At 32.5% G+C, this 23,341-nt stretch overlaps 2 protein-coding genes and 1 long non-coding RNA gene across 4 annotated transcripts in view; 1 reads left to right on the plus strand and 2 right to left on the minus strand.

Annotated features, from left to right (window-relative positions):
• Positions 1-7: 7 nt before the first annotated feature.
• On the minus strand, positions 8-12,292 carry LOC111623397 (putative methyltransferase DDB_G0268948). 2 transcript variants are annotated; one of them, XR_002756433.1, is made up of 9 exons: positions 12,273-12,292; positions 5,613-5,901; positions 5,248-5,408; positions 1,555-1,771; positions 1,364-1,461; positions 1,168-1,305; positions 625-792; positions 208-351; positions 8-121 (listed from the first exon to the last, which is right to left on the minus strand). XR_002756433.1 is itself a non-coding variant. In XM_023365961.1 (6 exons), exons 1-6 carry the CDS (start codon positions 5,721-5,723, stop codon positions 711-713), a joined length of 807 nt encoding a protein of 268 aa, XP_023221729.1. In that variant the 5' UTR covers positions 5,724-5,969; the 3' UTR covers positions 364-710. The 2 variants fall into 2 exon arrangements, 1 of the variants encoding a protein (XP_023221729.1); XM_023365961.1 differs by lacking the exons at positions 8-121; positions 208-351; positions 12,273-12,292 and having other exon boundaries at positions 364-792; positions 5,613-5,969.
• Positions 974-1,131, minus strand: LOC111623399. The gene is made up of 2 exons (XR_002756434.1): positions 1,069-1,131; positions 974-1,008 (listed from the first exon to the last, which is right to left on the minus strand). It is a non-coding gene; the product is annotated as an uncharacterized LOC111623399 (long non-coding RNA).
• LOC111623396 (zinc finger CCHC domain-containing protein 2-like) overlaps positions 6,910-23,341 on the plus strand; it is a 68,572-nt gene continuing 52,140 nt past the window's right edge. Inside the window, exon 1 of the mRNA XM_023365960.1 lies at positions 6,910-7,609. Within this exon, the coding sequence (XP_023221728.1) occupies positions 7,127-7,609 (483 nt within the window). The 5' untranslated portion in view covers positions 6,910-7,126. The remainder of the gene's footprint in view (positions 7,610-23,341) is intronic.

Genomic DNA, 23,341 nt, shown 5'->3' on the forward strand with positions numbered 1-23,341 from the left:
AAAAATTGTACGAATGAATTTTTATTAGAGCCATGTTTTATTGGAGAATGCTTCAGAAGAGAGATCGTGATGCGTTGCTTTTGAATAAATTGAGTTTGATACAATCCGCAATTAGAAGTTTCTTCAATTTCAATAACAAATAAAATATAAAATAAAAATTATTTAATTATTTGTGTTTTATTTTCGTTCATTTAATTCCATTTTTACCTTAATTATTAAATACTAAAAGTTGAAACTGATGCAGTCCAATGGGCGAATCTGTAGGAAATGCAAGGAAGTGATAGGTTTGCAACTTCGATCGAACTCCCAGATGTCCACTTTCCTCGAATCAAGTAATCATTCTCTCAAGAGCTTGTGGAGTATATAATATTGTACAAATATTCAATTTAAAAAAAATTAAAATATAAGCTTAAATACATAAATGACAAAGAGAAATAATGTTTGAATATACTGTAATGTTTTTTTCTGTTCAACGTATAAGGTAGTCAAATATTATTAAATCTTAATTTATTTTATAAAATCATTTATTATTCAATGTATTTTAACCATGATTTTAAATGAGGGTTTATAGCATATACATTGTTGACAGCATACAAAATTTCCCAATATAAAAATTGTGATTACCAACATTTTCTTCACTCCAAAACAAAAACTTATATGTAAATAATGGCAACTAAATGTGTTAATTTATGATCGTTTAAATACTTTTTTTAAACATTTCTACATAAAATTAAATAACAATTTCGCTCCAGTCTAAATTTTCCATTTTCTCCTCCAGCCAATTCCAAAAGTCTAAATAATAATAATAATAATTGATAAAATTAAACAATGATTAAAAATAAAATAATTAAAATTTTGGGATACAATTACCTTTCTTGTAATTGTTTCAACACAGATTCGGCTTTTTCTGGTTGAAGTTCTTTCAAAGTTTGATAGCGAGAGAAAGAGAAAAAGAAACCGATGGCATAATCTACCGTTACTTCAATACTATCTTTTATTCCGGTATGCCTAAATTTGAAATTCATGATATTAATAATTAATTAATTAATTAAGACAAGATGTTCTTACCTGACAACATCGCAAAACGGAAAATCGATAGAAGAAAATTCATTACTGGAATTTACAACTNTTAAAAATAAAATAATTAAAATTTTGGGATACAATTACCTTTCTTGTAATTGTTTCAACACAGATTCGGCTTTTTCTGGTTGACGTTCTTTGAAAGTTTGATAGCGAGAGAAAGAGAAAAAGAAACCGATGACATAATCCACCGTTACTTCAATACTATCTTTTATTCCAGTATGCCTAAATTTCAAATTCGATATTAATATTTAATTAATTAATTTAGACAAAGTGTTCTTACCTGACAACATCGCAAAACGGAAAATTGATAGAAGAAAATTCATTAACGGAATTTATAACGTTTTTCGACATATATTCGTGTAATTTATCATACATTAGCTGTAAGAGATGTTAACATTCACATTTTACAGGATAAACTATAACATAAAACGAATTAAATTATAAAAGAAGTAAATAAAATGAAAGATCAACCTCTTTCAGGATAGCATTTCCTAAAGAAGTTTTCTCATCTGTATCGAATTTCACCCTAACTGTATGATAATTCTGAACGGCTAAAACACCATTTCTGATCAATAATCTCTTTGCTTCTTTGAAAAATTCTTCTATATCGAACCAATGGAGAGCTGTAACTACAGATATCATCTGAACTGAATTATCGGGAAAAGGAATTTTTTCCGAAGGACAAATACTGTGAAAAATAATTTGAAATTAAAAAAATAGATAAGTATAGTTAGCTATAAAAGATGCAAAATGTCTCGAGTTTAAATAAATATTTGTTGCTATCGACAGAAAGTAGTGTTGCAACGAATAGTATATTCGGCCTCAGGCCGAATATCGAATATTCGGCCAGGAGCGTGGCCGAATAGCCGAATATTCGGCTCGATTAACGCACGTACGAAAATTGGCGCGCAAACCGCATTATGGTAAGGACCCTGCTCTCTATTGGCCCGCTGTCACTACGCTTCGCCAATCGCGTTAATTCTTGACAGTTGTAGCAGACAGACAAGAGCGTCATGACAGTATGTTGTGGTGATACACCAGTTGTGTTTTTTTTTATTATATATTTGTATATTGTATTAAGCCTATGATTAAGTTTCCTCGATCTTTTGTTTAACACTTTCTCGAACTTTCTAACGGTCCTGTTTCCCTGCTGATGGTAAAACATTTTCTCAGAACGACAACGAAAAACAAGGGTGTGGAAGTAGGCCCCGAGGCAAGGAGAGAAAGGGTGGGAGGGACTTTTGAGCTAGCGTTGGGAGAGGACGGACAGTGCGAGGAGATCCTGGTCGCCGTAACGAAGGAGAAGGGAGCGATTCCAGGACAACGAGAGCGAGACATCACGGGAAGGAAGGAAGATCACGGTAGTTCATTTTCATCGATGTGAGTGGACTCTGAAGAAAAAGAAGAGACACGGGTACCCCACCAGCAATCTTCCCTTATTTCTCTGATTCTTAATATTAATATTTTCCCTTAATTCTACTGTCTCATTTAGTATATAGATTAGGTTAAGTTAGGTTAAGATAGGTTAAGTACAGTTTAAAATTGTCGCGAAGTACTGTTGCACTCTCTTTCCGATATAATCATATGTTACGCGAGTTGTATGTATCGGAGTTGGGATCACTGAAAATATTGTATACTTGCACGATCAACAATAAAACTTTTGTTGTAGACAAATTCCTTTGTGTTGTCCATCCACGTGCTCTCCACAATGTGATAAATGATGATATCAAATGTGGATAACAACGAAATGACCTACACGTGTAAATAACGGAAAAAGAATAGAGAAAAACAGCGAAGTGAAAATGTGAAAATAAATATGAAATTGAGTTGATAACATAATCGAACAAGTCGGGGCAGCTTATTGGCGCGAAATTCGCGGCCGTCAATGCTGTGACAATGCCGAAGGGCCTCCTTTATGCTTCGGCACCACAGGACAGAAGGGTCGACATCGCGTTGGCGAAGACTGCAATGACTAATATATCAGGACTGACACCACCGTGTCTTATGGGTAGACACAGAGACCGTTATGTTCGCCTTTACACGCGAGCAGTCGCGTCTGAGGGCGGTTGGACTCGGGATGGAGACCAATTGGGCCAAAGAAGTGCACTTTACAATTCGGTTATGGAAAATAATACTCGTTTATTGATTATATAAGCCTAAGCTAGTTACACATATGCTTTAAGAGAGAGAGAGAGTTTACAATTGTTCGAGTGGTATTTACCTGAAGATCGCTCTCTTGATTTGAGTCCTTTTTCGGTGGAGACACGTCCTTAGTGGGTACTTGGGCTCATCGGCTATCTGCGGTTAAGCTTTTGATCGCTGGCTATTGGAGAAACATCGGCGGCGAGATTTATCCGAGTGTATACACACGACCAACCTTAGAGGACGGACAAACTCTTCCGTCCGTCCACTAAGGTTGGAGAAGGTCCATAAAGGAGAAGGTCCGATGACTCGAGTTCGTCGAGTCATCGGACCTTCTCCTTTATTTGGGGGTCCTCCCCTCGCAATTCTTGTCCTTTTTTGGTAAAATCGTTCTTCACGTCCAGTGACGATTTTCGCATTTGATTCCGTGGGAAAGGATATATAATCATATCCGTAGCGACCCTTTTTCTTTCCGAACAAAATTTTTGAATAAAATTTTCCTTTCAAGTCCGGCCTCTCACAATGCCAAACAATTGTTGTCCCAGACTTCGGAAAGCTAAATGCTAATGAAAGTCACTTAGCGTGCTCGGGCGAAAGCCTGGGGCCGTTCGGGCTACCAAGCTGTCTCAAATCTGTGAAATCATTACTAACTTATACCGACGTCCTATCTGTCTGTTTTCTCCGTTATCACCAGGCTATGTAATTGTAAAATGGGAAATCTACGACAGAAAAGAGACGAATGGAAAGTATCGTGAGCGCGTATTATGATGTACTGTACGCATAGGCATATGTGGACTAGAGCAATAGAGGAAAGAGAAAGGGAAGAGCAAAGACCAGCGCTTTGCTCTCCCCTTAGGCAGGGTCAGACCCTCAAATGTGCGACGATTCTCGAACAAATAGGTGTGTACTGTACGTGTGCTGATCTTTGTGAATACATGTGACTAATATTATTTTCTTTTTTTATTTTCTTCATGTTATAAGTTAAAAATAAATATAAACAAATAACACTAATAACATTAAATCTAACCGATAACATTAAATCTAAATACCAAAATGATTAATTTACTGTGTTTTTGTTATTTCTTACTCCTGTTTTTTTAACTCTTTCCGCCCTGTGGGCACTAAGAGGGCCTCTTTTTGCAAGCCCATTATGGGTTCGGCCAGGCCCACAATGGGGCTGCCGGGTAGTGAGGGACGGGGCCCGACATATCTGAACGGATCACCCCCCGAAAAATTCCTGGGGATTTTTTCGACCCGTTCGGATTCGAACCCGGGTCCCCCAGAGCGGTAGGCTGCCTGCCACCTTGACCGCTCGGCCATCCGGCCGCCCTGTTTTTAGGTATTCGGTATTCGGCCGAATAGCGAAAAATAGTTTTTAGATATTCGGTATTCGGTATAGGCCGAATACCGAATAGTAACCGAATATTCGTTACATCACTAACAGAAAGTGAATTAAATATATGGTACAGGATTGAAAGATTGAATATTTTCAGAGAAACAAGACGTTTTCTGGAGTAGCTTTATGTATTAATTTTTGATTTGAAAGAAAAATTACGCGATGCACGATAGTACGAAGAGAATTGTTTACTGGGCACTAATGGTTAATTAAATATAAAATATAAGTGTGTTTTTTAATAATACTTCTGTCTTAGAACAGGGATGGCGTGCTCGGGTTCGTATTTCTAAGCAACTACTGTGCGGGCCTAGAGCGACAGATTTTGAGAGGCGGAAAAATCGGTTGGCTTATTAGTTCGTGAACATCTATTACTTAAGTGAATGATAATTGGTTAAGTTCTAGCTCTTGATCCTCGATCGTGAATATAGCTGTTAGTATTCAAAACTTGAAAATAATTAACTAACACGTAAAATTAATCCGATCCCCGAGAGCGGGGGACTGATTCGCCCATCCTGCCGTCATACATTCGTATTTTCAATTCGGATTATTTTTAATAAACAGAATACAGTATGTAATTTTCAGAGAAACAACTAATTAATAATACGAAATGTTTATAAAGAACTAACATGAAATTCACATTTTCAAACGAACTTTTCTTTCTGGCTTCTTCAATTTGAGCGGAACTGATGTCACACCCGGTAATGTTACGAAAATATGGTTTCCATACAATAGAACTTTGCCCCGTTCCACATCCCACATCCAATACATGTTCATAAGGAGGATTAATCTATATTAAAATTACATGTAAATTATCAAATTTAGTATTCTTTTTATTAATTTTATTTTTAAAATTTAACTACGAGGCTCTTTAACGTCAAAAAGTAAACGTGGCGACTAGCACAAAATTAAATATTTTGAAAGTTATTTTTACCGATTACCGAAACACGAATTACCGATATAATTGGTTAATATAATTATATTTAAAACATACCTTCTCTTCTAAATATTTCAGTATTTTATCAGTGATGAATTGAGGAGGAGAAGGGCGAAACTTTGCGTATGCAGAAGCTTGTTCTAGCCTTTCGAACCCTCTTTCTGCCATGTTTAATCGGTGACGCTAAGGTAAGAGGGATAAGAAAATTGTCAATTCGTTCGTATATCTTATCTGTGGTTTCTAATGTCAAGAAACTGATGTCCGAGATGTTTCTCATTCATGATGATAAAGGCTGATGTAAATGAGTCGATATACTATATTTTATCACGTACCGAGGATTAATGACCTAAATATGATTGAATCTGTAAAATCACTTATCTAAATAATACGATAATATAATTTTAATATCAATAAACTTTGGAACTTGCCCATCAGTTATGTAACGTAAACATGGGTGGGTGGGTAATCGTTACTATCCGTTCCAAGAGTTGGGAGGGTATAATACATAAATGTTAGTTAATGCTAGAATTTCAACCTATGGGTAACGGAATGAGTCATTTTTATTTCTGAAGTGTTTCATAGTGGATCGTACTATTTATGTCACTACTTTATATGTTGTACATTAATAATTATATGTAATTAATAAAATAATGTAACGTTCGGCACCCCGTGCTGTGTATTATTCCTTAACACAATTTTAAGAGGGTTTATAGAGGATACGAGTTACATAAATTTGGGGGTGGATATATGCGACAGCGTTACAGAGGGGTAGGATGGAAGTTGAATATAATTAAATAATGTTTAAACTGATATTACAATTTGAAAATATCAATGTGCAGAGAAAATATGTTTTCTTTTAATCAGAAATAACTTATTTTATCTAGTTTAAATAATGATATAATTCATTTCATTTCATAATTTTCTCTATAAAGATAAGGAGAGTGAAGTTTTAAAATATTTAATATAATTTTAATGCAGAAAGTATAATAATAAAAATGAAAATTTGTTCGTAGTAATATCGAGAAATTATTAAATTTGTTTCTTAAGTTTTACAACATTGTGATAATGCCTTAATAAGTTAACTTTAATTACGATAAAATGTAATTCGTTTGAAATATGTTGACATAAAATAATTATGTAATGAATGAACGAGCATTTAATAAACAATATAATTAATATTATAAATTAATATAGTAATATACATATATTCTATTCTTCTCCCCCTTGTTCATATGGATAATATACATATAAAATATACTGTATATTATAATCTTTTTATATGAATTTAATTGCTAAAATTAATATTTACTATTTACATATATAATGAAAGAAATTGTTTGAAAATTTAAAATTTGCTTTGAAGTTTCTATAAATAATTATGAAATATAGTAATTAGAAAATAAAATAAAAATGATAGAAGCGCCATCAAGTGTCAAAATATATTTACTCTCGTTCAAATTACCGAAGTTGTTTTCGGAAAGCAAAATGGCAACCTTGTAAGAAGGTGAGATTAAATTGAAAGATTTGATCACAAAGTATTCAAATTTAAATTTCGAATTACTTAAAGAACCATGATTTGTAAAGAAGAAGTATGTTTATGGTTCAAATCTCTTAACGGGTCTAAAAGAATAGAAGTTCTATGTTGCTTCTTGAACATGTTGCTTCCATTAGAAATCCGATTCATTGGAAACTGTATAGAAACACTCGGAAGGAAAGATTATCATTATCTCAGGGAATCTGAATGTAATGCTAATGATATTACATACGTATCTACTTTGAAGGATGTAAAGGACAGAATTAGCAGAAGTAAAGTGGTGGTTACTTTAGCTCTTCTCTATTCGTCCAGTCGCCTATGCGCTAATGCTCTTTACAGGATATTGATTGAAGTAAACTTAAATGAATTAGTGCCATTACTTGATGAGAATGACGTGAAAGAAGTCATGCTAATGTTTACTATGGCTGTGAATCATCCTGCTTTCACTCATGATCAAAAGTCAGTTTTAAGAAAACATTTGGATGATTTAGAAGAAATGCTAACTAATACTGCTAAAAAGGTATGTTGTTGATGCTGAGTAAAATTTCTTTAAAATATTCAGTTTGTTTTTCGACTTTTTTTTCAAAATTATAAATTTTTCATAATAGTAATTTTTAATATAAATGTACAGTATGTATGAATACATTTATATTAAAAATTACTATTATGCAAATGTATGTATGTATGCAAATGTATGTATGAATACATACATATATGGATAGTAATACATATATATATGTGTGAGTGTATATATGTACAGGTACAGTATATATAAATAGTACTCTTTGCTTAATGGGACGACAGTCATTTTCACTACTTTTTTTAAGGAAGTCAATACTTTATTTCGTATTTTATAGATATTGAAATAAATATTCATAAAAGAATATAAATACAGAAAAAACTTTATGAAATTAGAGAATTACAAAAAAAATTCTGAAAACATTTGCCGATCAAACTGGTGACATAAACTTGGATATGTCATTTTAATATTGCTGTAAACATTTTATTTTTGGAATGTTGTCTGTGCCACATAAATTCTATTAAATATGAATCTAAATGGTTATGTGAGGTTCCATGATGAATTTTATTCCTCCATTTTACAATCCCCCATAACCTGTTTATATTTTGAGTATGACAGCTGGTGTTAGGGTCCATAAAGTTATACTTATGGTTTACTTGAAAATGGTCATATCTGGCTTCTACTAACTCATCTTTTTAATAAGCTTTCCAACAGTCAGAATATATTATTCTTCCTTCTTTAATGTTTTTTTGAATTTCCTTCATCAATTTTTTGGCAGAACGATCACATACAGCTACTAAAAAACACTTTTTGCTGTGGAAACCCACTGCTGTGGAAGAATGCGTCCCACATTATATTTTCTATGTGTATATAGACTTGTCTATATCTACTATTTTGTTTTCACCACCTATTTTTATGTTAGGATGACAGATTAAAGAGTTTTCACATACCTCCTGTATATAGTTGTTCCAATCTATAGTTTTATTGGGATTGATTCCTAACTGCATTTAGCAGAAATCTTTGGAGGTTAGTTCCAAACACCATAGGTATATGAACTGCATTCAAAAAAGAAATACCTGATCCTTCAAACTAGTTCTTGTTTCTAAAGGCAGCCATACACGTTAAGCTAATCCTCTGAGGCTGCCTGACCTTGAGGAACTTCAGAATTTCCTATCGCCCACACACAAAGAAGAAAATCTCTCAGCAGAGGTGTAACTAGGGTGGGGCAAGTAGGGCACATTTCCTGCAAGTGGTGCCAAATGGTCTCCAAGACAAACAAGATTTGTTTCTGGAAGGGGAGGGGTGCCAATATAGTGTTGTGCCCTGGGCGCCAGTTATGTTCGCTATGCCATTGTCTCTTAGTCAGTCAGTCGGTCATGGCATCTGATAACGACATACTGGCTGTTCTTGGATGTTTATTGGCAACAAATTCTATTAAAATTCATGGGAAAAAAGTATGCGTAGAAGTCTATGGTGTAAATAGTAGTAGTAGTAGTGGTTTGGGTAGCACTGATCACAAAATTAATTTTTCATACGAATAATTTTTAATGGAATTATTTCAGATCAGAAAATTAATTTTTCAAGAAAAATCTTGGGCTATAGATTCTGTTAAAAAGCATCAATTATCAGCAAAGGATCAATGGCAAGTCGATTTTACTACCAAAAAAATTCATGGATTAAATTTTATAGACAAATATTATATTAATAATTCTCAACTACATCCGATATTAGTACAAATTGTAAACATTATTATCGCAAATTAATTTTATAATTTAATAATTAAAAAGAATTTATTAAACTTTGTCTTATTTTAAGTTGTCATGCTTTAATTTACTTGGATATTAAAACAATAAATTTTTTAAAATGTAAAAGAAAATGATATAGAGTGATGTTTTATGAAAACGGAAGAAATGAAATGAGAAGTTTTCTAAATATTAAAATTATTTATAATTTTAATTTACTCGAGAAATTTTTGATGCGAAAATAGTTTATAACCTGAAAAATTAATTTTTTAGTAATAATTTTAAATAATAAAAGTTAATAAGGTTATAGAAAATAATTCTCCCAAACATATGTTTTAATTCTCCCAAACATATGTAGAAAATAATTCTCCCAAACAAAATAATTCAGTCCAAAACTATGCAGGAAAATCAAATGGTTTTTTTGATTCTACTCTGGTGGTCGGTACAGTTTGCCAAAACTGTTAAGTTTTCCCCCATATACTATCAGGAATTTCTCAAGGTCAGGCATGCATGGTTAATCCTTTGAGGATTAACTTAATGTGTATGGCCGCCTTTAATAACATCCTTCTTTTCACAACAGGATTGGGTGTGACATCTCCGTTTTGGGGCTTCATAGGAGGAAAAGTACAATGTATTTTATGTTTACAGTATCTTTCATTATGCAAAATTCCTTTTTCTTGAAAAAAATGAATAGCACTTCCTTCGTCATTTTTTAGTTCCCAAATCGTAAAATCCATTTTCAGTTGAAAACAAAAAAGCACATCAAAAAGAAGAATTACTAAACACATTGAACAAAACTATGCAGTTTCAAAATCTGAGTTACTTCATGCCTATCCATAAATGTAATATAAATAATCACATTACATTAATGATGCAAATATGAGTCACAGTACTATGCAGAGTAAGGTGATGATAAATTAAAAAATGCTGATTTTAAATTTTAATGATTTTCTATTTTAAAATTAAAAAGAAAATAACATTAATTAACATGTTATGCATAAAATAAACAAGAAGCTATGAAAAGTTTCACTTCAACAATTACACTAATGTCAAAATATGCTAATATTTTTCAATATCAAATACAGTGGAACCCCGGTTAACGAATGTAATCCGTTCCACGAGTTCGTTCGTTAACCGAAGAAATTTTTCCCATAGAAATTAATGCAAATACAATTAATCCGTTCTAGACGTCAGTATTTTTGTAATTTTATTTGTAAAATGGGTTTTCTTTAATGAAAATATAGGAAAATGTGCTCATAAACAATCGATCTAGGTTAAATTTCGGAAAAGGAGAAAGATTTGATGAGTATAAAAACATCACATACGGTCGTTAAAGTTCTAAAATGACAGATAGCAGAAACAATAGGCTAAATTATGAGCGAAAGGCTTATAGGTTTATCAACAATCTCTGATCAGAGTCGACGAACAGGTGTCAAATAAATGCCTCGGAACAAACCTTACTCGTGACCTGATCTGGTTTCGATTTTCACCTGGAGACAAAGAAGAAAACAATCGGGAAGCGAGGAATGGGACGCAGGACTAATCGTAAGGTGAGATTCAAGGAAGAAATACTATAAAAATCCCAAATCTCAAGGTCAAAATGCAGTTTTCCTAAAAATTCTATGGCGATTTATCTGTGTCGTCTTCATTTGGATTAAGCCTGAAGTCGTGCCCGCTAAAATTTGTGTTGTGTCTCGCAGACCGTTCCAGTTGTTGCAGCTCTGTCACCTACCATCGCTTGTGACCAAGCGAACCCATCTCGTCCGCTCTGGGGCTACGACTGATCAGCTTGCACTATCGTAGGACCAGCGATACGCCACTCCCCAGTGCCGAGAGAAAATACTGTAGATAAGCCATTTCCAACTACCTCAAATATGTAAGCATCTTCCCGTTCTAATAAACGATTTTCACTGTAAAATACTTGTCATCTTTGTCTCCTCCGCCACACCAACGTACGAATGGATCCTAGACCATCACCGACACACAATTAACCGATTTTCCCTAAAAGCAAGCAAGCTTATAAATTCGACACAAAACGCCGTTAAGTTCGCTATCCGAGACAAAATTTTTCCAAAATAAAAGTTCGTTAACCGATTTGGTCGTTAACCAGGACGTTCGTTAACCGGGGTTCCACTGTATGTATTAACAGTCATTGTTTAAATACATAATTGACTTAAACTTTTTATACAATCTTAGGGAAAAGGGAAAGTTTTCAATGTAATTAACTATATATACAATTTAATGTAAAATAAAAAAAATTAGGATGTAAATGCGACTCAGATTTCATTGATTGACTGGCATCCTGTTAACTGAAGAGTACCATATAAATTAATATGGATTTTTGTATATATCTATATTCATATGTAATACATACATACATACACAGACTTTGACAAGTGATAAAAATCTAACGAACTGCTATGTTGTGTTAAAAATAACAAGATGAATCTTATTATTGCCATGGATATTTTGCATAATATAATTGTATTTTTTGACAGAATTTAAATGTAATTTTTTAATGACTTTCAATTAGAAGTTCAAATGAAGTTATTCTGAATTAGAAATATATATAATTGATTAAAAAAAACTCCCACTCAAAACTGAATTAAAAGCACTAAAAAACCTAAAATCCAGCAAATTTTTTAATAAGTGTTGATATTTTTGTCTGTTCAACATGGGTGAAAATGTTAGCATTATTAAAAAATTTGCTGGATGTTAAGTTTTTTAGCACTTTTAAAAAAACTCCATTAAAAATGTTAAATATTGAAGACTAAATACAGAAACAAAGATTTTTTTTGTATTTATTCTTCAATATTATTGTACATTTTTAAAATAGTGTGCATTATACATTTTTTTAAATATATAAGTTAATTCATTGTTTTTAATTCAAGAATGGATCATGAATAATGATTTTCATTTACCTCAGCAGGATAATTCAAAATAAATCAACAAACACCTTTTAGGCTGTTGGGATTTGCTTTTATTTAGTAAATGTTTTCAACCTAGTCTAATAGGCCATCTTCAGACAAACAATCTTTCTTGGAACATATTTTACCATTAAATATTGTTCCAAAATAGAACACAAAAAAGAATAACTAAGTTTAAATATTTGAATATAAAGCCAAAAGAACTAAAAATTAATAGAAATAACAAATAACAGTAAAATGTAAAATAACTCAAAAATATACAAAAAATATAGTAGAAATGAAGCAATTATGACCTTCTAACAAACTTATTCTGTACAATGTATTTCCATGCTGTTGCTAAGCTGTTGGCATCTCTTGCATTAATGCACTTATCCTTCAACCTACTTTTGTATATTTCAATTTTTACAGTGTTCTGTGCCAATGTAGGGGAGTGAACTGACTTAATGATGATTGCCTCTTCCCATTTTATCACTGAGCCTTCAGTCTGCACCATCCTGGAGAGTATCATGTTATTGCATCCCTTTCTTACATTATATTGATGTTCTTTAAGTCTAATTTTCAAGTTCCTTGTGGTGACACCAATGTAATCCTTGTTTATCCCCAACTGCATGTTTTCATACCGTATCCCGTACACACCTGCCATTTCTTTGTTTCTAATCTATCCTTAGTGTTCCTTAAAATTCAATACATAGTTGAGGTTCTTTTTACAATCATATTGTACCCTTTATGTTCTGTGATTTCTTTCATGATGTTAGTTATATCTTTGTTAAAAGTAAATTTCATGATTCCACAAGGTTTTTTGTTTTATGTTTGTTATCCTCAAACCTTCTAATCAGACCTTCTATCATGTTAGTTTCATATCCTAGTGTTGTTGCCATTTGTTTAATTCTGTATAGTTCCCTCATTCTGTCTATTACATTATTGCAATATAAAAAGGCTCTTCTGATGAGTGCTCAGAATGCTGCTAACTTATATTGATAAGGATCATTTGAATTGGAAGGGATGTACAGTACAGTGGTCTACATGCTAGCTTGTGTATACACTTGCATGTATCCTTCCATTTTCAAATTCCATATTTATGTCCAAGAAATTCAGTTGTAGGGAGCTTTTTTCTATTTTCAATTTCAGTCCATCCTTGTTACTGTTAACCTTATCAATAAACATACAACAAAAGTTTGGAGGATTATATCAAATGAACAGAATGCAAATGGATTGACATAAAAATAATTGAACACATCAACAGAAGAGTTAAAAAACTAGAAAAAAGCAACCTATCAACTTTCCTTAAAAAATGTTGGAACATAAGACCAGGAATATCAAGATCATTGCATTCACAAAAACACATAAGCTTGGTAAAGAAATAATTGTGTGAAAAATAGTGGAAAAATATAGAAGACCAACCTGTATTATTGAGAAGCGATTGCACAAATACATTACCACCAATCTTGAGAACAGTATATTGGTTGCACAGGACCCAACAATAGGGGTAAAAGAGTTACAAGACCTCATGCTAATGGATGAAGAAATAGGGACAGTAATGTATTACGTAAACTTGTACCCTTCAATAAAAGAAGAATCATGTTCTACAGCATTAATGGAATTTATGCTCCTACAGATTCCAGAGTTAGTGAATTACACTGATGACATGACAGAATTAGCAAGATTGGTATGCTACAAATCCTTTTTTAGCTTTAATAACCAAATATATAGGTAAAAGAGTCCCCATGGTGAGCCCCATATCAGGAGTGTTATATGAATTAGTGTTACAAAAGCTGGAAAAAGTATTGTGAATGGCTTCAAAGAGGATATTATATATTTTAAAAGATGTGCGGATGATGTATGCATAGGAAATTTGGAAAAATAACAAAAACATCACTGAATTCACTGATAAGTTAAACAGTAACAAGGGTGGGCTGAAATTGAAAATAGAACAAAAATGGCTCACTATAACTGCATTTCTTGGACAATTTAATTTTTGGTTTTATATTTAAATTTTTAAACATAGTTATTCTTTTTTGTGTTCTATTTTGGAACAATATTTAATGGTAAAATATATTCCAAGAAAGATTGTTAGCCTGGAGATGGCCTATTAGACTAGGTTGAAAGTGTTTGCTAAATAAAAGTGAATCCCAGCAGCCTAAAAGGTGTTTGTTGATTTATCATGAATAATGGGATCTGTATTTATATTTTAAAATACAACAAGGATTTTTTGTGATTTATTGAAAATTTTATTTACTTTTTTGTTGACCTAAATTTGTGACTACTATAAAAGTATGAACTTTGATATTGCCTTAGACTCATAAATAAATAAAATATATGTATCTGTAAATATACAAAATAATTTATCAGATGAAATGCACAATTATAAATTGAGTATTGAGTATTTCATCTAATAAATTGGAAAGAGAGCTAAGAAAAAACAACTTGCTGTATTGAATTCTTGTGTATTGAATACTCATAATTTGAAGTCACGCTGTATAGAATAACAAAACTAAAAAAAATAAACAATGATAAAATTTAAATGTTTTGGCTATTGCTAAAGCACAATAATAAATGTATTTTCTAGCAATTCATTTAATAACTAATGTTTTTGGTTGCTTTTAGCAGTCATCATCAAATTATGCATTCTTAAATCTTTAACATATCTTTAAAAACATCCAATCATTCCAACTATTTAAAAAAATACTCTGAATAATGTATTTATATACCTAAATAAATAGATAAAATAACAAATTTCTCTAGAAAGCTAATGTAATGTATAACATGTAGCCATTTGCTTAACAATGTAAGACCTTTTGTGCATTTGATAAAAATGTGCATCTCCTGTTCACACACACTCCCTTGCTTATAAGTTTCTGAAATTTCCAAATAAACATCTAGTTTTTGATTTCTCCCTTTCTTAAGCTATTTTCTTCTGTAATACCTCCATGTGAAACTTTTTGGGTTCCAAGTAGGGTTGCCACCTCATAACTTAGTCTTGCCTGGAGTTGATGATTTAATAAACCAAAAAAACCCATATGCATACATATACAGTTTTTTTATTTATATAAATTCCATAAAAAACAATTAAGCATTAATCATGTGTCATTAAAAGGTTGATTAAAAGGTAAAAAATTTGGAATTAAAAACATCCGAAAATAAAAAAAATTTTTTTTAAGGATCCAAAAGACCTTTTGTTATGTAATGCTATTTAACCTGCTTGAGTCTGACTCTAACTATATACTATAACTTATCATTAATCATCAACCAACACGAACACCAATTATCAAACTGTCATCTATATAGGCTATATCATGTCACTCTCAATAGACATCTTCTAACAGAACAGTCACAAGAAAGAGTACAACTACATAGCATGCAGCAGCACTGTGCCTGCACCAGTTATAGACGTTATGTCTTTAAGCCAATGACCACCACACTAGTAATTTAATACATGGGAGAAGAAATATACACAATGGCTTGCATATAATTTTGTACATATTCATTTCAACTTGCACAACCCGGAGAAATATTAATTAACCCCGGAGCCTGGAGATAACTCACTGAATCCCGGAGTCTCCAGGTCAAACCTGGACAGGTGGCAACCTTAGTTGCAAGAGATGCAAGGACTGTTGAATGAATTTGTTTCCTTACATTGTATTGATTTTTCTTCAACCTATATTGTAGTGATCTGATGTTCAAATTGTATGTACAGTTCTAAGTTCTCTTCTTCCATCCTTGGCTGATATTGCATAAATCCCAACTCCAGCTTGACTATATGGATCTTTGTCATTCCTTATTAATTGATGTATGGTCAGATTTTATTTCATTACCAGATTCACATCTGGTAATGAAATAAAATCTGACCATACATTCGACCATACATATGTTTTTTTTATCTTTGTTTCTGTAAATACTTTCCAGCTCTTGAGTATATGTTGCAGTATGAAAGTTATTGCATGGAAGGTTAGATTTTGATTTTTATTGAAGATATTGATGTTTTTTTTTATGCTCTCTCTAGAAAAACCATAGTCTTCAATTAGCTACTCTAGATTTTATTAAAACTTTCTATTCTAATATATGTAACAGAGTTAGAAGGTTGCATTTTCTTTAAATTTGCCCACATCCTGAAATCTCTGCTTCTACAGTAATTTAGCTTTGGGAAAAACCAGAAATCACTTGGAGCTAAATCTGGACTGTAAGGCTAAGACTCCACTACTGTAAAAACGGCGTAAAAACCCCTCGCCATAAAAGCTTTTAATCACGTGACCCCCGATATCGTATGCTTGAGCAGGCCGTAAAACCAGTGTAAAAGCGAGTTGAGCTATGTTCAACTTTCGACGCGAATACGGCCGTAAAGAGGTACCTTCAACCAATCAGAAGTCAGTGAAATCTAGGTCATCGCGACACGGAGCTAAAATGGCGGAAAACGAGCTTTTGTGTACGTTCCCTCATGGCTACTCTAGAATAGATCCGGAAAGATTTATCGAAAACATCCGAAAGTATTCGTGTATCTATGATAAGAGATAACCTGATTATAATAATGGATACCAAAGGAAATCCTTCAATTTAGAGGAGTATATAATAAAAAAGCTAAGCTTATAAGTGCTGTATATTATCTTAATAATACGATAATAAAAGTTAGTATATGAAAGTAACGATATTATTTTTACTACATTTGTANTAACCTGATTATAATAATGGATACCAAAGGAAATCCTTCAATTTAGAGGAGTATATAATAAAAAAGCTAAGCTTATAAGTGCTGTATATTATCTTAATAATACAATAATAAAAGTTAGTATATGAAAGTAAAGATATTATTTTTACTACATTTGTAATTATAGTACAGAAAAAACTCATAGAATATAATCATTGTCTTTATATCGATATATCACGTATACACCCGTCTTTCGTTTCTACCAATTCATGTGCGAAGAAGTATTTACTTTCGACACTTGGGGCAGCACTATGCCATAAAACTTTGCGCTAGCCGGACCTCCACCGTAATCCTAGCACAAACGCAAATAGGTCACGTGATTAAAAACTTTTACTGCGAGGGGTTTTTACGCCGTTTTTACGGTAGTGGAGTCTTACTTGTTAGCCTAACTGGATAATGTCGTGTTTAGCCAGAAACACTGCACAAGATATAAAGACTAAGCTGGGACATTTACCAATTTTTCACAGATCCTAATGTTTTCTTTTTACTGCATCTTTTTAATTTAAAATTTATGCTCTCTACCTCAAATTATTATTAGTGTCTTGCCCTTGTACTATACATCTTACTTTTCTGTTAGCAGTGGAGTTGTGCTGGTCATCTATTTACTGCTTTCAGGGAAAAGTTTTGGATTGAAATAATGTGACTTCTGGTTTGCATTGGAAGTTCATATACAGTTAATCTGGGCCTCCTGCCCCTAATCTTTTCATATCTGGTCTCAGATTTTGTTTAACTTTGTTCTTGAGATTAAGGAAAGACAGATGGATGGACAACAGTGGGAATTTATAATTTTACAATTTTTTCAAATTGAGCCCAATAAAAATGAAGATTAATATAAACAAAAATAATTAGAGGACCGAGTCCAGGTTAGATTTCATGTAAGGACTTCCATGCTGTAGGTAAGGTGTCTGTATCTCTGTGGTTGATACAAAATAATTTTTGGTTGGCTTTAAAAATTTCCAAAATTTCTAATAAACTAATAGTGTTAGGGTTCTTGGCCAGTCTAATGATTCTGGTCTCATCCCACTTTATTTGTATAGCTCGTTCATGGGCATATGCTGCTAAGGTGATGGAGTTGAGATGCTTTTCCACTGTGTGTTTATGCTCCTTAATTTTTTCCAGGGTATGTCTGGTAGCTCTCACATATATTAAATTTGTGTCAAAGTGATGGTCTTCAATTGGAATCATGTAAACACCAGAGGAGTTATTATGGCTTTGAAAAGCATCTCAATTCCATTGCCTTAGTGGCTTATGCCACCAAACAAGATATACAAATAAAGTGGAATGAGACCAGAATCATTAGACTGACTAACAACCCCAACACTATTAGTTTATTAGAAATGTTGGAAATTTTTAAAGACAACCAAAAAATAATTTTGTATCAGCCATAGGGATGTGGACACCTTACCTAGGCCTGGAAGCCCTTATAGGAAATGTAATCTGGACTTAGTCCTCTAATAACTTTTATTTATATTAATCTTCATTTTTATTTTTAATTGTTAATTTTAATTTTTTCTCTCTGTGATACTGTTCTCTTTAGAACACCTTTTAATTTTTAAATTATTTCTATTGAATTTGACATTCTTGTTCTTTTATTTTAAATGGTGTAATTCACTGAAGACTGTCTATTGTATTAGGTTGAAAACATTATGATTTATTAAATCTATGCTGGAGTTACAAGGTGATCAGCCACCAATGGCCAAGCAGTTCCATTCCCCGAACACTGGGAGTTCGATTGTGAGTTTGTGCCTCACCAGGGCCCTTAGTCTTGAGTTTTTCATGTTACAACTCCCAACGTGTTGAAGTGTCACATGGTACCATCTCACACTCTGACGTCAAATTGGTAGTCTCGAGTTATAACTCATGTGCTTTCCCATTTTATCATGTGAGTTCCTACTCACTTTGAGTTGAGCATGTGAGATCTCTACACGAAAGTGAAGATGGCTGATGGATATGCTATTCCGATCACAATCAAAGCATTAGAAAGAATTGAAAGGATTGTTCAAGAAGGTAATGAATTTTTTGACCATGAGTAGATGCCATTTCTTTTCATGTCAATTCAACACTAATAAAAAAATTTTAATTCATAATTGATAAAATTATACAGCAAATTTTTCCAAAAATAAAAAGAAGTATCTAATTCATCGAAAAAGAGAATTAAAATGATAGTAAATTGTATGTATAAATTATTAAGAGCATAGACACTATATTAAGATTATTAATCAGAAGTGTTAAGTTCTGATTAATAAATAATCTTAATTAATAGACAAAACAATTTAAGAAATAGATCAAGGAAGAAAACTATATGAACTATATGAAGAAAGGATTAAATTAAAATACTTTTTTCATTGCACAATGGATTTTTTAACTGCAACACACACAATTAATTTAACTAATTCTCTCCACAAATTGAATTGTCTGTTTCTCATAAATTTGTTGTCGAATTTTCCACTGTTCATTTTCTTATTATTTTCTATATATGTTATTAATATTTCTTTTTGTTTTTTGCTTATTTTTTAAAATAAAACATTGGAGGTTTCCATTTTGTTTCTGCATACTATATTACTATAAGACAAAATTTTTAACTGTAACACATGTAAACTAATTCATGTTGATTTGTTTACAACTTGTTACAGTTAAGTTGATTGGTTGAATCATATATCACAAACCCAGATGCATTGTAAACAATCCCATCATGCTTAATGACACACGTAACCAAGTGAATATGACATATTTCCTTTAGCTTTTCTCTTTTGCTTGATGGGTCTAACTCGACACTACCAATTATGTGAGTCATAGTAACATGAGTGAGTTGAATGATGTCAATTTGAGTACAAAGCAAAAAACTCGAGACTAAGGGCTCAGGATGGTCTGACCACATGGAGTTTTCCAGGTTCTCTCCATGTCTGTAACATTTGAATAGAGACTGATTACTCTTAAAAAGACCACCTGGAAAGCATCCCCCCTAGGCAAATTGCCAAGTGTTGTGTTGCCATAACTTAACAAAATAAACAATACTAGGTGATATGTTTTAGTAATAAAACATAAATGACACTCAAGAATAAAGTTAAGAAAGAAATAAAATAACAACAAAATTGAGCTTTTTGAAAATATGATTGGATTGATAATAAAATAAATTTAATCAAATACAGTTGTCCCTTGATAATCCGACAGGTATGGGACCAAAGGTGTGTTGGATTACCAAAAGTGTCCGGATTACCGAAAATAATTACATATTTCGCATTGTTTTGCTAGCAGTAACTTACAATATTCTCTACTCCAACTGTTCGAACAGAACTGCTCACATAAAACACACGAAATATGTGTCATCATGTAAAAATTGGATGGGGAGATTCACATCGCGACATGCTTCTGTGCAAGCAGACACATAACGGGACGGGTACCTTGACGGGAGGTGCGTCGGACTACTGAGCATGTCGGATTAAAAAACGTCAGACTATAGAGGGACAACTGTACTAATAATACTTTTTAATAAATACCATAATTTTCTATGATAATTATGGCTTATTTGTATTTAAAAGTAATTTTGAAAGCAGATAAAGGCTATCTGCTAATTTCAACTTGCAATTTATTATGAACATCTCAGACAGCTCTTCCTTTGTCTAATAAATTTACTAAGAATGTTTTTAAAAAATTGAAAAATTTTTTGCATTTTATAGACATATTTATCTGTCATCATAATTATTCCAAAAACTATCAAATGCACACACACGTCATCTTTAAACACGTCATTGCACACAAATGCACACACACGTCATTTTCTGTGCATCAGTCTGTATGTTAATTGATCTTATTAGTCACTCTTGTTCGATTTCTATCAGACAGAATGAATTTTAATCTAGTAGAACTGTTTTTGGCTGAAATGTAACAGGTTGAATTTTATTTTTGGATATTGGTAAGTTGTAGTTTTCTCTTCTCATTGTATAATGTCTCACAAAGAACAGTTCAGAAAGTGACTCAATTTTATCTTTAGTTCCTTACAGCAAATGAAAATCATGTTTGACTGTTGAAAATCATGTCATTGGATATTATTGACATTAAAATTTTCTCTATTTAATTTTTTAGTTTTTTAGGGTATTATACTGGAGAGCTTTATTCTCCTGCTACTGTAGGTGACCCAACTCCCCTCATGCTTGCCTCATGGACTTCACCCAATTGTTTCCAATATAGACTGTAAAAAACAAAAATTTCAATATGTATCCCTTTATCTGTATACATATAGATAGATTAAAAGAATTATACAATTTTGAATGAGGATTCATAATGTAAACTAAGTTCAGACCAATTTGGAAATGTGCCTTCACATACTAATTAATTGGAAGAACAGTTTTTATTCAAATCTCAAAAAATTTTCCTTTCAGAGTTCCTCTGTCAAAATCAAACAAATTTCAGATTCTAGAACAAAAATGAAATTACTGTTTTGAATTAGTTGAACATCATGACTTTTTGAAAGTCTCATATAAAAACAATCCAGTTCCATGGTTATATAGTTTGCTTCACCTGCTTGTTTCCAATATAGAGTCTTTATTGGGAAAAAGCAGATGAAACAATCTAGAAGACCAGTATTCTTCAACCTTGGGTCTGCAGACTGTTACCAGTCTGTGGAAATTCCCTTTTTGTGAAAAATTTTGTGGACTGGTATTAACTAAAAATTGTGATTTTAGAACAATAATCTTAAATATTATCTACAATGATTTTTATTTCTGTCTTAAGGTTATAGGATTTCTTAAATGCAGTTTAATATGAGGAATTTTTTGTTCTAATTACTATGTTTTTAGTGTAAAAAAACTGATTATAATTTTTTTTTTAAATTGCAATTCAAATCAATCATACATATATACCACTAGCAGTTACCCGCAACTTTGCCCGCGAGGTTTTGCAAGCAAACTCCATTTATATTCAGTATTTCAACAACCATAGTAATTGTTATATAACACCTACCGCTGAGAATGATGAGAATTGCTCAAAATCAAATGAACTATTTTCAATTTGATCAATTTTCTGGAACGTTTACAATTGTTCTATAATCGAACCAATATGCTATAACAAATTCGAATTTAAAACGGTTCGAACATTTGGTTAAAAAATCGAAATATATAAAAACATTTATAACAATGTCTGAAATGTTATCAATTTGATACGCCTAAGTACTCAATGAAGACTAAACTTAACAAAAAATCGTATGTAAAATAGTACAGTAGAAGCCGTTCTTCCGGTTAAGTCTTAATGCTCTCCCTCGCCCCCACTGGGGAATTTTGAAAAATTCCTTCTAAATGTGCATTGCCATGGCATACCCTACTAAAATGTAGTTAAAAACAAAAAATCGCATCTAAAATAGTACATTATAAGCCGTTCTTCTGGTTAAGACTTAATACTCTCCCTCTCCCCCTGAAGGGAAATTTCGAAAAATTCCTTTTTAGTGTGCATTCCCATGTTATACCCTACTAAAACGCAGATAAAAACAAAAAATCGCATCTAAAACAGTACAGTAGAAGTCGTTTTTCCGGTTAAGACTTAATGCTCTCCCTCTCCCCCCGCGAGGGAATTTAGAAAAATCCCTACTTAGTGTGCGTTTTCATGACATACCCGAACTGTGTACCAAATTTCACCTCTTTAGGTTCAGCGGTTTGCTCTGGGCGATGATGAATCAGTCAGTGAGTCAGTCAGGACAAGCAATTTTATATATATAGATAACCTCAGTTTTAATCTAATTTAAATTAACTTAAAATACAGAAAATAAAAATAGCTGAAGTTTAGGACAATGTTTAATTTTAATTACAGTGGGTGATCGGTTAACGAACAGATCGGATAACGAACACTTTCGTGAAAGATTTTTGTGTTCGGATAACGAACACCGCACAGAACGAACACAAGAAGAAGCGACGTAAAATAATGAATACCGATTGGTCTTCTCTTGTCTTCGGGCAACAATTCGAAACTTTTCAGAGTGCGGGAGATGTCAACATCGACGCTCAAGCCGGTATATACCGATCGGATAGTATTCCTCCAAACTTTGAAACTCTCCCTTGTAATTCCAGTCTTTTATTTTTCTGACAAAACAATTCTTTTATGTATCCGCGAGACTGTCGGGTAGGCACAAATTAAGTTTTGCGTCTGTTTTTTTTTCTTTTCAAAAGGTGAGAGTATAATAGCAAAGGTAGAAAGTGGGCAGAAGATGCCTAATGTTGCTGGGCAGTATGGCGTGAACAGGTCTACAGTAGGCCGTAGTTCAATCTTATTTAAGAAAAATACTGTATAATCAAGAAGACTCAAGCAGCTAAAGGAGTAATAAAAGTCACATCTGAGAATTAAAGAACATCGAAGAGTTCATAATGGAACCTGAAAC

The sequence above is a fragment of the Centruroides sculpturatus genome, unplaced genomic scaffold, assembly GCF_000671375.1.
Source record: "Centruroides sculpturatus isolate CEXI.00-Female unplaced genomic scaffold, Cexi_2.0 scaffold314, whole genome shotgun sequence".
Classification (NCBI taxonomy): Eukaryota; Metazoa; Arthropoda; class Arachnida; order Scorpiones; family Buthidae; genus Centruroides; species Centruroides sculpturatus.

What these genes read in the sequence shown, in the direction of transcription:
- LOC111623397 (XM_023365961.1), bottom strand. Translation starts at nt 5,723, where the DNA reads ATGGCAGAAAGAGGGTTCGAAAGGCTAGAACAAGCTTCTGCATACGCA. An exon ending in TGAAATATTTAGAAGAGAAG is followed by an intron (nt 5,409 to 5,612) that starts GTATGTTTTAAA and finishes ATTTTAATATAG; the next exon opens with ATTAATCCTCCTTATGAACA. An exon ending in TTTGAAAATGTGAATTTCAT is followed by an intron (nt 1,772 to 5,247) that starts GTTAGTTCTTTA and finishes TATTTTTCACAG; the next exon opens with TATTTGTCCTTCGGAAAAAA.